The sequence below is a fragment of the Typha latifolia genome, chromosome 1 (assembly GCF_019914945.1).
Source record: "Typha latifolia isolate L0001 chromosome 1, TyphaL0001v2, whole genome shotgun sequence".
NCBI lineage: Eukaryota > Viridiplantae > Streptophyta > Magnoliopsida > Poales > Typhaceae > Typha > Typha latifolia.
Genome location: NC_133086.1, coordinates 21,566,410 through 21,582,970, shown reverse-complemented (window position 1 = coordinate 21,582,970; position 16,561 = coordinate 21,566,410). Strand labels below are relative to the sequence as shown.

General features: G+C 35.3%; 1 protein-coding gene across 4 annotated transcripts; it reads right to left on the bottom strand.

Moving 5' to 3' along the window:
* Positions 1-378: 378 nt before the first annotated feature.
* Positions 379-11,574, bottom strand: LOC140788379 (MADS-box transcription factor 27-like). Of its 4 annotated transcripts, none has more exons than XM_073137639.1 (9): positions 11,277-11,574; positions 10,983-11,199; positions 9,865-9,943; positions 2,285-2,346; positions 1,246-1,345; positions 1,129-1,170; positions 955-1,038; positions 674-828; positions 379-590 (listed from the first exon to the last, which is right to left on the bottom strand). In XM_073137639.1, the coding sequence occupies exons 2-9, from the start codon at positions 11,162-11,164 to the stop codon at positions 575-577; spliced, it is 720 nt and encodes a 239-aa protein (XP_072993740.1). In that variant the 5' UTR covers positions 11,165-11,199; positions 11,277-11,574; the 3' UTR covers positions 379-574. The 4 variants fall into 4 exon arrangements, with proteins under 4 accessions (XP_072993740.1, XP_072993730.1, XP_072993723.1 ...); XM_073137629.1 differs by having other exon boundaries at positions 379-593; positions 11,277-11,562; XM_073137622.1 differs by having other exon boundaries at positions 1,129-1,345; positions 11,277-11,434.
* Between the last annotated feature and the right edge of the window lie 4,987 nt (positions 11,575-16,561).

The window sequence follows — 16,561 nt, the reverse complement described above, 5'->3', positions numbered from 1 at the left end:
AATTAGTATAGGACCCTCCCAGACTCTTATGTTCTTCCATAAAATGTAATCCCCTCATGGAAAATGATGATATTTTTTTTTTGGCCGACTCCTATGCGTATTTTAGCATATTACAGATGACAAATTCTTTGCTTGTTTGTGATTGAAATACTTATCCAGGGCGCATGTATTAACATCTTGAAATGCATCTTACAGATGATTTCTAACTCATGGCAAATTGTTATGATATTACTAGTGAGATTTCTATTATTTGGTTGCCTTTTATTAAAGCCTAAGAACTAATCCTTCCTTTTTCTGATCATTCAAATTTCTGGTTATGGCCTTAGCGAGTTAATCAGCAATCTTTTTCCACGTGGTCATTTGTATTAGCAAATATAATTTATCTGAAAAATACTAAATTGAAATATATTGAATAATCTTTGCTGTTTTATTGCAACATGTTATCTTTGCACAGTGATGTGTCTTGCAGTTATTCATGCCTTATACAGAAAATGTTTCTACTAGTAGCATACCTAGCCCTTAAAATAATATCAATGGAAGTTCATAGAGAGCCATCCTTCATTCATGTGTCTTCTCAGTGCAATTGAAGTCTGCTGCATGTTTATGAGTATTCTATTATCTAACTTGTAAACTGAAAGTCAATACAATTTTTGAAGTTCAGAAAGAAAGTTACCCTAGTTTTGGAACTCCTGATTGCACTCCATCTATTTGTTGTTGTGGCTGGCTTAGTTCCAGATGAACAGGAACATTTGCATCATCCGGGATGCTAAAATTGCCTGGGATAACTGAACCTCTCTGGAATTCATTTACATCTCTTGTTTCATAAATCTGACATCCAGAATTCATTGGTTAACTTGTATTCAACTATGATTTCACATTATAATTTTTTTTAAATTTTATTTGTTTGCTAACATTTCTGTTAGGTTTGAAATATGTTTGAATTTGATCAATTACCTTTTTATATAATTCCATGTTTTCTTGACGAACAATGTTTAACTTCTTGTAGAGTTCCATGTTCTCTTGGTGAATAAGGCTTCCCTGTGATGAAACCAAACGTAATTAGGCAACTCACATGCAGCAAACCTATGACTTAAAATAAGAGATGGAGGATAAAATAAGTTGACGAACCTTCTGATTTAATTCTTGAATTTCATCGATCAAAATTTTGTCCTGCAATTGAAATTCAACTGCATCAGTAATCTTTAAAAAAAACACAGTGGCAGAAGAACTAAAGCGTAATAGAACCTTCTTCATTCGCACACCACGTAGACTCATTTCTAGCTGGTTCTCTAAATTCTGAAGATCCTTCACATTTAGGCCAGAAAGCTCTTCTCCCATCAACTGCCTGCCAGGATTGTCAAAGATGTGTCATATTATGTCCTTATGAAGTGGTCTGTTATACTTATACCTTGGTTGGTATCTGCGGTGTAGGTGTTAATGATTGTTGTCTGACTTTTATGATGTAGCATTCTAGTCTTGCAAAAAGCTCTCGACTGAGTTTTTTTTTAACTATAAACACATTTAAGACAAATCCTATAGATAGTCTCTATAATGTTTGAACTGACTGAAATTTTAGTAAATCTAGGCATGCAAGAGCTATTAAGAAATATTGTATATCCTTCCTTTTTTTTCAGCTGTTCAGTAGGAAGAAAGCAGAACAGGTTAGGGTGTCGATGAACATTTCTGGTGTCTTATATGATGACTGCATACCCCATTTTTGAATGGGAAACAATATACTATACAGCTATAAAAATTGGCAGTTTATGTTATTGAATATTAATCAATTAGGAAACAAATATATGAAAATATCTTAGCTTGTAGGACAATATTTTGAATGATGAATGCAGCTGATATTTTACAATATTACTCATGTCGCGCATGATATTTCTTATTTTTATCTCACAAGGCAGATAATTTATTTAATGAGCGCCTTAAGGTTCCATGACACGCACGAAGCTTTGCAATTTGTTGGTCAATTGCAAGTGTTATCATAAGCATGATTCTCAGTTTCAAAAAAGAAAACTCTTGAGGAGCTATGTTAATTAGGATAAACCTTTTCTCTTAGTTTATAAAACTTTGAGTCATATTATAGTTTACTTTTGAAGTATGAATATGATCAGTTGTTGGTTGTTATTCAGGATTCTTGCCTCTAATTTCATGCTGTCATGAAATTAGTGGTTGTGAAAATTTCCATAACTGTGTTGCCTCATTACTTATTTCTGCACTGAATGTTTAGCAGACTAATGTTATTTGAATTTCTTGTAGGCTCAAGTGATGATCATACCGGTGATTTTCTTGCAAGTTATGCAGTTGCTGCCTCAAGCTTGCTGCCTCCCTTTGCCAGAACTAGTGGTAACATAAAGAAATAGTTATAACTTTTGCATCATCTGAACATGAATGAAGTCACCTTAGAGAAATAAAAATGTGCTGCCAAATGCAAACTAAATAGAGTTTACATGCAAGTACTTAAAAAAGAGAGGATTTTATAGGACTACAGCATTAAGACTACATTGTTACACATAAGAAATTATGTGATAACAAATCAGAAGTCTGTTTGTTTCTGATTTTTTGTTTTCTTCACCTTATTAAAGTAGTTACATATTACTCTGTAGCATAAGGTAGCTATTTGCTTAGTCTCCGATATATTCACCTGTCTGTGGCTCTGTATCACAACAAAAATATTATGGTGTGGTTCTTTATTTTACTTCTTGCGTCCTAAAGTAGGCTATTTTGAGGGTGCTTGAAAAGACAAATTTAAAGATTTAAATTATGAAATTCTGCTATATGGAGAAAGTCTTCTTTGTTCCATCCCTTGCTGCTTAAGATAGAGGCCTACAGATATACCTTAAAAGTCCAAAAGTTTGCTAAATGATAATTGAACATAAGGTTGAAAACAAGATCAAAGTAGTGATTTAATAAATTAAGAGACAAGAAAGTCAGTCATATGTACTATCTGTTAAAGTCTATGTAATATGTATAAACTGATCATGTCACTTGTCAATTAAAACCCAGATCCAACAAAACAAATCTGATTACATTAAAGTTTAATGTTTTGCTGCTAGGAAAATATTATGATTGAATAGTGGGACAATTAGAGGAAATAGGGACTTGAAAAGTGAAAATTGATAATTTTCTACAGTACAATGTTTAGGGAAGCAGGAAATTTTTACTAGAGTAGTTTCTGTGAAGGTTACAAATCTAGGTCTCACCTAATAGATCGATGCAGTTCATATGAAACCACGTCTCTTCTTCACTTTCATGCATAAAATGGTGTGATCTTGTTGCAGGAACTTCAGAAATCGGAACAACTGCAATAAGATCCGAGACTGCCCTCTCTATTTGGGACTTTAGGTGCTTTTAATAGTTAATAGGCTATAATGACCCATCCTATTTGGAAATAAATCTTATTTACTCTATATGAAGTGTGTATGGTATAATAGTTATTACAACCCAAATTAGAAGCCAACAAGTATTCCAAATTGAGACAACTTTCCCAATTGGATCAAAATAAGGTGGTCGGCCCCAATATGCATCCTAGTGCTGTGCTTGACTGAAGGCTCTAATTGAATTAGTATGAACATCAAATAGACATATATACTTATATAGTAAACTAGTCAGCTGATGGAATTGAACTAAATGAACTAACAAATAGAATACATTTCTTTACACACAGCATTCCCAAAGGGAAAAGTAGACTAGAAATATTAAAGAAATGTTGTAATTTTATAAACGTAGGTTTGTTAGTTTCAGCTTCACAATAATTATAGCAACGATAGCCATGCCGGCAGCGTACCGGCATGTGGCATGAGGGGTGCCGCATGGCACCTCTCCTCCCATCGACCTCGTTGTCGCCGCACTTTGCCGACGTCGTCGTTGCCGCACTTCACCGACCTCGCCATCCCCGCACTTCGACGACCTCATCGTCCTCGCTCTTCGCCATCTTGTCGGCGTCCAAGCTGGAGGCATTGCTCGCATCGGAGCCCTAGCTTGAGGAGGAAGAAGGGCAAATGGGTCAGGTTGTCAGGTTTGGATAAAAACTTAAGCTACGGCGCCGATGCGAGCGACGCCTCTAGCTTGGACAACGATGAGGTGGTGAAGAGCAATGACGGCGAGGTCGTCAACGACGAGTGATGAAAGGTGAAAGTGAATAGTCTCCCTCATCTCTCTCTCTCTCTCTCTCTCTCTCTCTCTCTCTCTCTTGCGACACAGCCAGCAAGTGCCGCGACATGTCAGAGTTTTATCTACCCTAAGTATGACTTGACTCCTCATTTTGTTAAATAAACTACTTCAATAGTTCAAGGACTGATAATATTTATAAACCCTAACCTCGTGGAAAGTGAGGAGAAAGGTGGCCAGGGACTAGAGAAGCCAGATAAGTTAAGGGGAAGGCTGAGAGCACTAGAGTTGCTCTTGGCTGGCTCCGTTCGGCTAGGTGATGGCCGCGCACGGATTGGGTGGAGTGAGTAGTACGTAGGGGCAATGTAAATACAAAATTATGCGACAATATTGAAGTTTGATCTATGGTGTGTGTATGTGAAGAGAAGAAAACACTCCTGTTGACTATAACATACTTGGATTGAGACAATAAGTTGCAAATACTAAGCTCTAGTCTTTTTATTATTTACATCGTTGTATTAATTCATTTGAATACTAAGCTTTCATTATATGACCCCCATGCTCTAAATTGACTTCTATCACATGCCTGTCCTCATAAATTGGACTTCTTTTCTATTGGTGGATTACTTCACTATGAAGTGATTTATGTGATCATTTCTTTGAATTTAGCCCGTTTAATTTTTGCATGTACTGACTCGATAAATTGAATGATTAACCTAGTGTGAGTTGCTTCAGAAGTTTTGTTAAACAGGTTCTTATATGAAGTTGGGTCACATTCGTCTAGACGGGTACATAATGTACTGGTGGACCAAAATGTGAATGCTCCTGGTGCTCGCCCCACTGCTATCTTCAATTCGTGTCGAGTCAATATTCTCATTAGAAGTAGATTTTGGTACCCTTTATTTTTGTTGCAGATGAATATGTGAGCATATTGTTTGATTTAGCTTGAACTTTAGAGTCTGCTTTTTATTCTTGATCAGGTTTTTGTTGAACCTTTGATTGTAGATCTATCTGTTATTTTCACTTTCAGTGTATTAAAGTTAATTATCTGAGGTAAATATGCAGTTCAAATAGACAGGATCTGTTGGTCCATGCTACGTCGCCATTTTATCCATGTATTCAATGACATCGATATGAATGGTTGCCCAATGAGAAATGCAACTTATGCATTATGTAGAAGTGTAGCTAGTTATATGCATCTAACAAACAACACATCCTACTCTTCGATGAAATGGAAGGTACCACTGGCGTCTCTTTAATGACCTGCTAGTAATATTGATTAACTAGAGTATACAGATTATTACGGAGGGATGAAAGCCTACTATATCTTTTAGAGTCCTATACCTACTGCTTAGCACTATTTCTTCAGAAATCGTATGTGAATCTCAACTTGATAGATAAACCTTTTGGCCTTAAGGCAACTGTTTCAAGATTTCTAGGATTGTCTGAGCTGACAATGAGGCACGAAACCCTGAGGCTTAGTTTGGAATAGGAGACAAAGGGGCTGGCTGTGGGCAATTCTAAACCAAAAAGCAAAAAAACTTTTTCTCCCTTGTCCTAAGATAAATAGTAACATAAAAGAGGTGGACTGTAACTTTTATTCAGTAATTTATCTTTTATATCCTTGAGATTTAACAGCGAAACGAATTGACTGTGGATAAACTAACCCCGCCTATTCCACTAATATGGCAGCCCTTGAGATTTGATAGTCAGAGGAATAAATTGTCTGCTATTGCACTTCTAAACACAGCTCAAAATCTAGATGTTTGTAAGAAGTATATGGTCTAAAACCCAGTATATCGCTAGACATCAGCTATGATTTAGAGAGCACGAGATGTCGGTTGTTTGCCAGGAGGCATGCAACATATTGGTCTTCTATCAATATACGGCATTCCAAGCTATGTTGTTTTGTTGGAATTTTATGGTTGATCAAATCAATACAGGAAAGGGCGGAGAAAAATGAAAAAAAAAGTTAAATAAAGAGTTGTCGAGAAACGAGAGTTTAAAGTCCTTTTGGTTTAAAAGAGTTTCTTTTTGTGTGGCAAAATGAACACGTTTAACAAAATCAAAAGCTAGACTCTCATTGCAAAACTCGAGAAGCTGTGGAGAAGTGAAGTGATTCTTTCACGCCATCTCTAATTCTCTATGGACAGCATTGTTTTCCTCGTATAAACGAACCCTAACCAAGTTGTGTCCCTCTTCCACGATATAATGTTCAGCCATTTTCATATTAGGCCAATAGCAATGGAATATTCTCCTCACCTGTAGGTTCGACAAACAAAGATTGGCATCTCTCTAGGCCCTACATCTTTTGCTAGATCTGTGTCAGACTACTACAGCCTATTTTATTCAGGAGAAAGTCAGAAAGAATCAACTCGAACGGTTCGCAAGAACTAAAAGCTGAAAATGATGAATTCTATTATGTGTCATTTTTCCTCACTTGATGGAAACGCTTAAGTGGAAGATGGAAAATTAACATCCTTATCAGTTAGCTCCATTCAAAGAGTAACAGTAGTATCCTTCTTCTTCGTCCTGCTCCATTTTTTTTTTTCATTTTTACCCCCAAAAATACTTGAGCAAAAGCACATGAATTTCAACACCACAAGTTTTAATGAACAGATTGGCAACATATGAAGTTCATTGGATTCAATTGCTTCTTGACTTGACCAATAAAAAGAGAACCTCGTAAATTCCTAATGTACTCCAACATATATTCAGATGCTGATAGATGATATGTCAAAGATAAAAATATGCACATTGATACATGTCATTTCATATGGTATGTCCTCTCGTTTTCTATGTGAAATATCTTCTATCACTATCTTTCCATGAGTCAAACCATATAGCAAGCTACTTTCACAGTCAAAACGAAAAAAAGAGAGAACTAAGTACTGATGTCATACTTATAAGAGCATCGGGCAGACTCGACTAACTTTATTCAGCAGCTGAGGCAGTAGTACGACAATCAGCAATTTGTCAAGACTTGGTATCATGCCATGTGATAAGGAACACTTCGACAATATAAAAACTTACTAGTTATTATTGGGTTTGTTATATTAAATTTACCATTCAAACAAAACCAAGTACTTATTCAGTTTATTTTAATAAATTAATGGAGTAAGTTATGTTATTTTAGATTCACTTAACTCGTGTGGTTTGGGTTAAGTGAGAGGTATATATAAGAACCTTTCTTCTTTCTCTCATTTCCTTAGTCACACACCTCTTTCAGTCGCCCTCCCAAATGTATGGCAGGGTTAGTAGGCGAGAGAGGGTTTCTCTCTTGTTCTCTCTTCTTAGAGTAGAGAAGAGAGGATTGAGAATTTGCTCTCTAGGTCTTCTTACTAGTTCAACGTTTCTAGCTTGGTTGGAGGTGATGACTAGGGTACTGAAAGTGGATTTGTTTAAGGGAGGGTCAAGCAAGAAATATTCAGATGACTAGGGTACTGAAAGTGGATTTGTTTAAGGGAGGGTCAAGCAAGAAATATTCCTATCGGAATGTTGTATATTAGTGATAATAGAGAAGCGAGATCTCTCTATTTGTATATGATATTCTTGATGGTGTTATATTTTTTCTTCGTGCCTATAGACACAGGACGATTTCAGATGAACCATGCGTAACTCGTGTTGTTATTATCTTTGTAGTTTTTTCTCTTAGGATTTCATATTTCTTCACATACTTGCATAACACCCATCTTGGCGGTGGGTGTTACAAGAGCTAAGTATTTTGATGTTATAAGAATTTTGGTTCTAATAGTGATATGAAATACCTTTTAAGGCAAAAGGTCAATTTAAGATGAAGAAATTTGATGAGAAGAACAAGGTCTACTAGTGCTACAAAGTCAACACAAGGCTATGTCTAATAGAGGAAATATAGCGTAGAAGATGACTATTGAAGAATTGGATATAATAGATATGAAGACATTGTCTAGCATTCGTTCGTGTTTAGCGGAGGAGGTTCTCCTTGAAGTCATTAGGGGAGAAGATAGTCTTCAACATATGGGTAAAGCTAGAGAGCATGTACCAAATGTTAAGGGTTACCAACCGAGTCTTCTTAAAGAGAAGGTCGTTCTTTTTAAAGATAAAATAAGACTCCTAGTTCTCCTATGGTTAAGTGGATATGGACGATGAGGATAAAGCCATTACTTTGTTGTGCATATTGTTACAAATTTGTGATAGTTAGTCATAAATCTAATTTGCACCGAGGAAGATTTGCTTTGCATGAACACTGAAAAAAAGACAACTAAAGAGAGTTTGAATGGTGTAGGTTATGCAAGAGAATGAGTTGATACTTCAAGGAGATCACGTAGCAAGGTGGAGTTTGAAGATATATAAAAAATGCAATGGTCGACATGAAAGCTATCCAGGTATGAAATTTATATAAGCTATTGGGAATGCAATAGTAATAGAGATTCATGCAACAACAGAGCTATGATAACATAGGAAGACGTTGATTCTCATCGAAAGGGTTGTGGGTGCTTATGAAGCCTTTATAAGAAGAGAAGGTTAATGACACCTTACTTATCTAGGTTTCAAGGTGAGCAAGGATAAAGATTGTAGGTGGCACGAAGATAGTGAATTTGCTATCAAGGTGGAGATAATTGAGTTTGTGATATCAAACTCACCATCTAACGAAGTACTCTTTTAGGTTGGTTCAATAAAGTCATGGAGTTATTTATATTGGTTTAGACACTTAACACATGTGGCTTGGGTTAAGTGAAATATCTATGTAAGAGCGCATAAGTAACCCAAATGTATAATAGGGTTGATAGGCAAGAGAGGGTTTCTTTTTTATTCTCTCTTATTAATGTCGAGAAGAGAGATTTTAGATGTTCTCTCTAGGTTTTCTTGCTAGTTCAGGATCCCCAATTAAGCTTCCGGAAGCAAATTTGGTTAAGAGATAGTAAGCAAGAAAATTTCCTTTAGGCATATTGTATATAAGAATATAACAGAATCGAGTTTAATTAAGCCGAATTCTGATCAAGCTTAAATTAAAAATACTTTTGGGCCAATAATTAGGATCAAGCTTGAAATAAAATAATTTCAATACGAGGCAATTTCGATCTTGAGCTAGACTCGAGCTTAATTGAGCCGATCAATAAGCAATTTCAAGCTTAAATTGATTTAAGCCTAAATCAAGCATGATCAAGCTTAAAATAAGCCTTGGTTCAATCAAACATATATCTCCATATTAGTTCCAATTTCTAATCATTCTAACCTTAGAGTAATAACTATAGGAATTTATGAGACTTTATATAGTATAATGTTAATATTTTAAGTCTTATCAAGCCTAAGTTGATCAAGCCGATTCAAGATCAAACTCAACTCAAAAATAATTTTGAGCATGATTCCTCGATCAAGCTTGAATCAATTCCATTCGAGTCGAGCTTGATCTTGTCTTAAGGAGCCGAACTTGAGCAGACTGTGATTATTTTAACAATCATACTATGTATGTCTATGATAGTACAAAAGTGAGATCACTCGTACTTACATGTAGAATATTCTCCTGTGCCGGTAGACATAGTCCGATTTTAGATAAAGCTATGTATATCTAGTGTAGTGGTGTTGGTTGCAGCTCTTTCTTTAGGGTTTTTATATTTCTTCACATGCTTTGTGTCACTAGAGCTAAGTACTTTTTGATGTCACAAGTGTTTTGACTCTAGTAATGGTACGGGAATGGCGCCCTGAGCTACTTCCTACGGTTATAAGCTCGGTTATCGATATCACAAGATATATTTGACCATATAGTACCTTGACCTCTGAAGTAGCATTCATGTTCAGCTGGTGCTCCGCCTTTGCCTTGTTGTATCGTTCTATCACAGATCTCATGCTGTCAATAAATTAAACATAAGTCATTCTCTTAAATTATAAGAGTTGGAGTATTCATTCAAATGTAGGAAATAATAAATCACAAACATTGAGAGAGCCTTGTATAGTATTTATCTGACATGAGAGGAGATGAAGACAAAAAGAATCAAAAGAACTCCATTTGTTGTCTATCCATATATAAAGCTTTTGAAACGACTCAAGACATTTTCAATGTGGTCATAATAGAAATAACTCTCATCATCTTTGAATACTGAAAGCTAGCTACCTCATAAATTGTCAACAAATCCAATAGTCGTCAATGCAAGGCTTTAGTCGACGATAACTTTACACTGTTTTAATTTCTAGTTTATAATGAATAGCAACTTCATTTCTCGCAGTGACCTACCACACGACAAAAGATATCTTCATGTCGACGGAATTATGAAAGATTAGATCTTGCAGTTAGAAATATGTAGATCTAATCTAGTCCATCAGGTCCTTTTTATATATTCTTTTTCTTTTTCTTTTTCTTTTTCTTTTTTACCTAACACTCTAACTAAACACGTACTATTTCCCCTAACTCATGCTTAATCATGAGCTCCAGTATCATATTTAGATGGTTTAGATGTTAAAGACGAGGAAAATACAATAGAAGAGACAAAGCCAAGATTTGTTCCATATTATCTTATTTAAAAAAAAACAAAACCAACAACAAAAATCTCCAAGACATACGTTGTCTTCGTCATAACAGTAACGCAGTATCCTCTTCAAATCAAACCCTTTTCACAATATATACCTCGATGTCTGAGAGCAGTAAAAGAAACAAAAGAAAGAAAGAAAGAAAAAGAAGCCCAAAAGAAAATCCAAATCACAAACAGTAGCTTCACGAGTTAAGTTTAAGTCAGAAAGATGCATGAACTAAGCATCAACAAACTTTCCCAAGCTCGAACCTTTTAATTACCTTCAACGAACAAAATCCTTGACCCAAATAAATCACATCATAACATCTAGAGAGAGAGAGAGAGAGAGAGAGAGAGGAGAAGAAGAAGAAGAAGAAGAACCTGGTGCTGGTGAAATCATAGAGACGACCAGTGCTGGAAAAGATCATGAGGCCGACCTCGGCATCACAAAGGATGGCAAGCTCTCTAGCCTTCTTTAGCAACCCATTCCTCCTCTTCGAGAAGGTCACCTGCCTACTCGTCGAGTTATCGATCCTCCTGATTACAATCTTTCCCCTCCCCATCGTTCCCCAGCAAATGAGTTGAATCAAATCTTCAACTACAAATATAGAAAAATAACTCGATCAACAAAGAGGAGTAGAAAGTTAAGGGACAGATCTAAAAAGGAAACCTAACCTTCTTTCTTTCTTTCGTTCTTTCTTCCCAAGAGAGGGCCGGAAGGGAAACGACTGGGACTTGGGATTCCTATTTGGCTTCCTTTTTTAGATCAGCGGCTCCTCCACAATCCAATATTATATTTATATTAGAAAGGGGTGTACGGGATTTACCAATAGGAGGATTTCAACTTTCTATTTCTAATTCTCTCTCTCTCTCTCTCTCTCTCTCTCTCTCTCTCTCTCTCTCTCTCTCTCTCCCCTCCCTCTCCCCCTCTCTCCCTCGCTGTGGATAGTGGTGCAGAGCCACGTTTTCCCTCGTCGATTGTATCATTTCTTGGTGCTTTCAGCCCGCCGCCTACCGTATCGATCGCTGACGCGTAGCTACGTATGGGATTTCGCACTTTTTTAATTTCCCACATTGGGCATCGAGCTATCTTACGGTTTACTGTAATGACCAATTTGCCCCTCGTTGTCTAAATCATATTCTATCTAAATTTTAGAGAACATATGAATACATATTCTCTAACTTTGATAAAATTTCTTTCATATCAGAATTACCACTCATTCCTTAAATTTATAGTTGAGAAGCAATGCAGCTTTTCTATCAATTTTTTTTAAAAAATTCGCTCTCTAACATGGAAGGATGATGAGTTGAAAACTATAACTTTTAAATAATTAATGAGAAGAAAGTACAAACATAAACAAATATTAATAGTTTAGAAAATATAATAGGAATTCGATCCTGATTAGTATCAAAGATTGGTTCTCCAAAATAAATAAAAAAGTAGTTCAATTATCTAGATTTAGAGAATTTGACTAGAGAAAAGTATGCATAGTTTTAACATAGTATCAAAGTTAATTTTTTTAGAGATTTGGTATTAGAAGTTGCATGTGATAAAGCGTGTTAAAGACATGATATATATTCTTAACTCGTTATTATGTGATAGTAAAAAATTTTAATCGAATCAACTAATTATTTAACAATATAGAGATAGTATAATTATTTTGTTCTTTTTAATCAGGATGCTCCTTTTTCCTCCCTCATGTGGTCCAGAATTTTTTTTGTCTTCGAGAGCATACTCAAACTGAGCTGGTCACCATTTTAAAATGATTATTATAGTATTAAAATTATCAAAGATTATATATTAGTTTTTAAGAAATAGTTGGTAAGCACCTAATCACGTCTTAATATAATATTATTCTCTATGATTTTGTCAAATAAGTTTCTCAGATCGATAATTTTTTTAGAGATGGACAGATATATAGCTTATTAGATAATATATACAGATGGGCCATCTATTTAAAAGCAACGAGGGTAAGTATGCAAGTCGTTCTTTTGAGGGGTAAAAGTATACGAGTCATTTGTCATTACACTCTCATTCGGAAAAATTCCTAAGATGGCAAGAACTTGTACATCCCTGGAAAATAGAAGGATTCATGACCCTTTGAAGGGCTTTCGGATTCTTCATGTGTCTCACTTTTAATAAACTCCTCATCACTAGCTCTATAGTTCGAACTTAATTGTCAGGCGAATGTATGCATATTGTAATCAGTATAATCATCTAGTCTCTTTTTTTTTTCTTATTATATAGAAATGTATATCTCCTAGTTCCATATATATGCTTGCATGCATATAAATATGTGTATATATGTGGGGAATATTTTTTTGAGTATAATGCTTCATGGTATCAGCATGATTACATGCACAAGTTAGGAGCCATAAAAATATCTCTTCCATTGTAATTAATGATTTATAAGCTTTCATATATGTATATATATTATTATAACACACACTTTAGTATGTCCACCATATAAGTTTTTATTCTAAAATAATAGCTAAATATTATTATAACCATATTCAAAATTAAAATACTATTTCTCCAAATTACATCTTATACCACATACTAATTTAATTACTAATTTATCCTTGGTATCTATCATATCAAATTATTTATATGAAATCAAAGAGTGCTTTTCATAATTTCATAAGAAAATAAAATACATTTTTTCTTCATTTTATATCACATTAAGGTAATTATTATATTTTTGCTCTAAAATACTAGTAAACATATAAATAATTATTCTTAAAATAAATCACCTATTTTGATAATAACAAATAGGAATTACTAATCTTATTTTAACCCTATTCTACATGCAAAAGAGGTCTTATTATTTATCGGGTAATAAGAAGTTGTGTTTACTGGGGTGAAAACATATCATCCTTGTGCCTCAATCGATCTAGTAGGAATCATTATTGAGTCGAGTAGGGTAGATAAACTCCGATTCAAACTACTGGTCAAATCAAGTCGATTCTTTCATATTTTATTTTAATGTATCTTGACTAATTTATTACCATGTAATTATTAGATTCGTTGAATGCTCTTATTCGGGCCTTAATCGGATTGACACAATTTACGGATCTATCTTAAGATCATTAACCATAGTACAATTGATGCCTGAAATACAAATTATTTTTAAAGTTAGCTTGTTTTATTAAAAGCCTTCCTGTTGATAAAAGAGCTCATGCCCTTTTAAAATATTGTAACTCTCTCTCTCTCTTTCTCTCGCGCGCGCGCGCGTACACAGAGCCAGATGCCAGCCTTTTGGTGTGGCATGATCTTAGGCTTTGGATCAAATTTTAGACATATATAAAAAGGAAGGTAATTGACAAAGCAAGCATGCATTGAAATCATTCCTCCGTTTCATAATTTTCAAAGCTACAATATATTAATTATAAGTCATGCAGTTTGAGTAAACAAACGTTCCAGATTCAACAATGAAAGATAAAACTATATGCATGGTAGGTATACCATGACATCCAAGACAATCTTTGGGAACCACCAGTTGGTACAAATATCATTCATTCAGTGTCATCATCCATTGGCCACCACTACCAAGTCTATAGATGATGACATGTCTATTATATTTTCCTATTTTGGTCATGACCTCATCTTCCTAGAAGTCTCTCTCTCTCTCTCTCTCTCTCTCTCTCTCTCTCTTTCCTCTCAAGAGCACCAATTCTGAGCCTCTAACCCCCCATCTTTCTTGGACTTAGCCACCAACTACCCACCCCTCGTTCGCGGAAGATCCTTTTCGCCTGAGGCCAAAGCTTTTAGTAGCGGAGAGGAGACAAGTGTCGACTCCCCATCCGCCGACATGCACGTGAGGGTCTCATGCACCCCGACCAATCGAGAGCATCCACGGCACGCTCGCGTGGAGCTCAAGCTTCCAAGAAGAGAAAGCAAAGGAATATGTACATGTATATTTATTTATATCACCACGTCAGCATCTTAGCAGTAAGCAGTACTTCTCATTGGTCAAGACCACGTAGAGAACCTTTCATGTGAGCAAAGAGGTAGATGGAATCCAATGGCTTTTGGAGGCCAGAGAATGGAGATGGAGATGGAGATGAGAGGGATATTAAAAAATGGAGCAGCTTTTATGCCTTTCGACTAGTTGTCGGGGCAACTGTCAATCATCGCCATATCATCATGGGAACTGCACGGGCCAAGAAGAAAGGCAGAAAAGATGATCACCTCGATCGTTAAGAGATTGCTGGTGTGCACCCTAACCGAAGTGTCCTTTGCTTAATTGCCTTACAACTATGAACTCTGTGTACTTTTTTTTTAAAATAAAAAATTAATCATAATTTATATGGTAAAGGAATCATTAATTTTTAAACAAATCGATTAGCTTTTGTTTTGGGCTATTCGAACTAATCTTAGGGTGATGCATGTACTATATATACTATACTACTGGTCACTGGTTGGTGCCTTCCTCACATGAATGGACTGTTGCTGATCATAGTTAAATGACTTGTCAGGAATTCAAACCAGGGACCTCCACTTTGATATTTTTATTAACTCATAACTATTCTAAACATTTAATTTATTAGATAACAGTAATTAGGAGAATGCAATAAAGCACATAGACATATGGACCATCCAGTTTTAGAAAGAGAACATAGATTGTGGTCCAATTGGATGTTTTATATGCCATGGCTTCTTGTATAAGGGCTTAAAGGTGAGGTGGAGATAGTAGGGTATGACAAAGACCGGAGAACAAAAGATGGGAATACTTTCATTGTTTAACAAACATTAGCAATACTATGTTAGATTATGTCAATTTGGTACTGAAGTTGCTGAAAGGTGCATTAAGAAGCCATAAACTTTCTACGAGTGGAACGTTATATCTGTGGGCGATCACTATCAAATAGTAATTAAAGGGCCATTTGAACTGTTGCTGAGAAGATGTTTTCCGGGCGAGTTCTCTCTCCTTCTTTTTTGGTTCTTAGTGTTAACTTTGTGTGAGAAGTTATTGGATCGTTGGCAATTTAATATTTACATGAACTTAGTTCGATCTTTTTGTACATCAACTTAGTTAAATCAGGTGATCTGAAACTATTAAGAACGTAGGTTAAAGGTGTATTAAAATAATACGTTACGGCCTTGGCTAATGAATGCTATATTGATGTGTAGCAGAGACTGCTTCAATAAATATTTGCTACATGTCACGTAGCAGGTACATATCATATCCATGAATCACGTGTTATTGACTAGCACACCAACATAATTTATAACAATGGATATATTTTTTTTTCAAAATAGATTGTTTTCTTTTTTTAAATAATGAGAAGTTAGTGTTAGAACTAAAATAAAACTATAATAACGTCTTTCTATAAATGAATGCTCAAGTATGTAACATTGCGTAGAAAAAAGAAGTATCAAAAGCCTCAGTGCTTTATCATAGATAGCGGTGTAGACTAAGTCAATCTTGAGCTAGTTACCTCGGCTTAAAATTAATTTTAAACTAGCTTGGGATTTAGATTTGACTCAGCTCAATTTAAATCGAGCTTGAGCTAAAATTAAGTCTATTTTTGAGCGAATTTAAACTGAGCTAGAGCAAGCTTGAGCTGAGTCACAACTTATAGCTAGGCTATTTTCAAACTAAGCTAGGTTCAAAATTAATTTTAAGTCGAACCTGAGCGAGCTGACTTTAACTTAGACTCAGCTCGAAATTTAAATAAATACAAAAATAAAGCTCATACTTGACTTAGCTTAAGTGAAGTCGAATTGAGCCCGAGCCACTAGTTTCTTCAGACATCTATAACGGTGCATATCCCTCTTTTGTGCTACTCTAAAAACTTCATTTGTTTCTTGATTAGATTTACAAATGGGAGTTAATCCTCGAACCATTTCAATATAATACAATTTAAACACCAAGGATAAAATCTTCCTCGAGGAACTAGTAAGTCCAATTACGATTAAATATATTAAAAGAAAATCTACATATTCTTGAAATATA

Excerpts from the sequence above, each read along its gene's own strand:
- LOC140788379 (XM_073137614.1), bottom strand. The coding sequence starts at position 11,164 with ATGGGGAGGGGAAAGATTGTAATCAGGAGGATCGATAACTCGACGAGT. Across the intron at positions 9,944-10,982 it reads TATGATTTCACCAGCACCAG|CATGAGATCTGTGATAGAAC; the intron begins GTTCTTCTTCTT and ends ATTTATTGACAG. Across the intron at positions 2,347-9,864 it reads ATGCTACTTCAGAGGTCAAG|TTCTGGCAAAGGGAGGCAGC; the intron begins GTACTATATGGT and ends TGTTACCACTAG.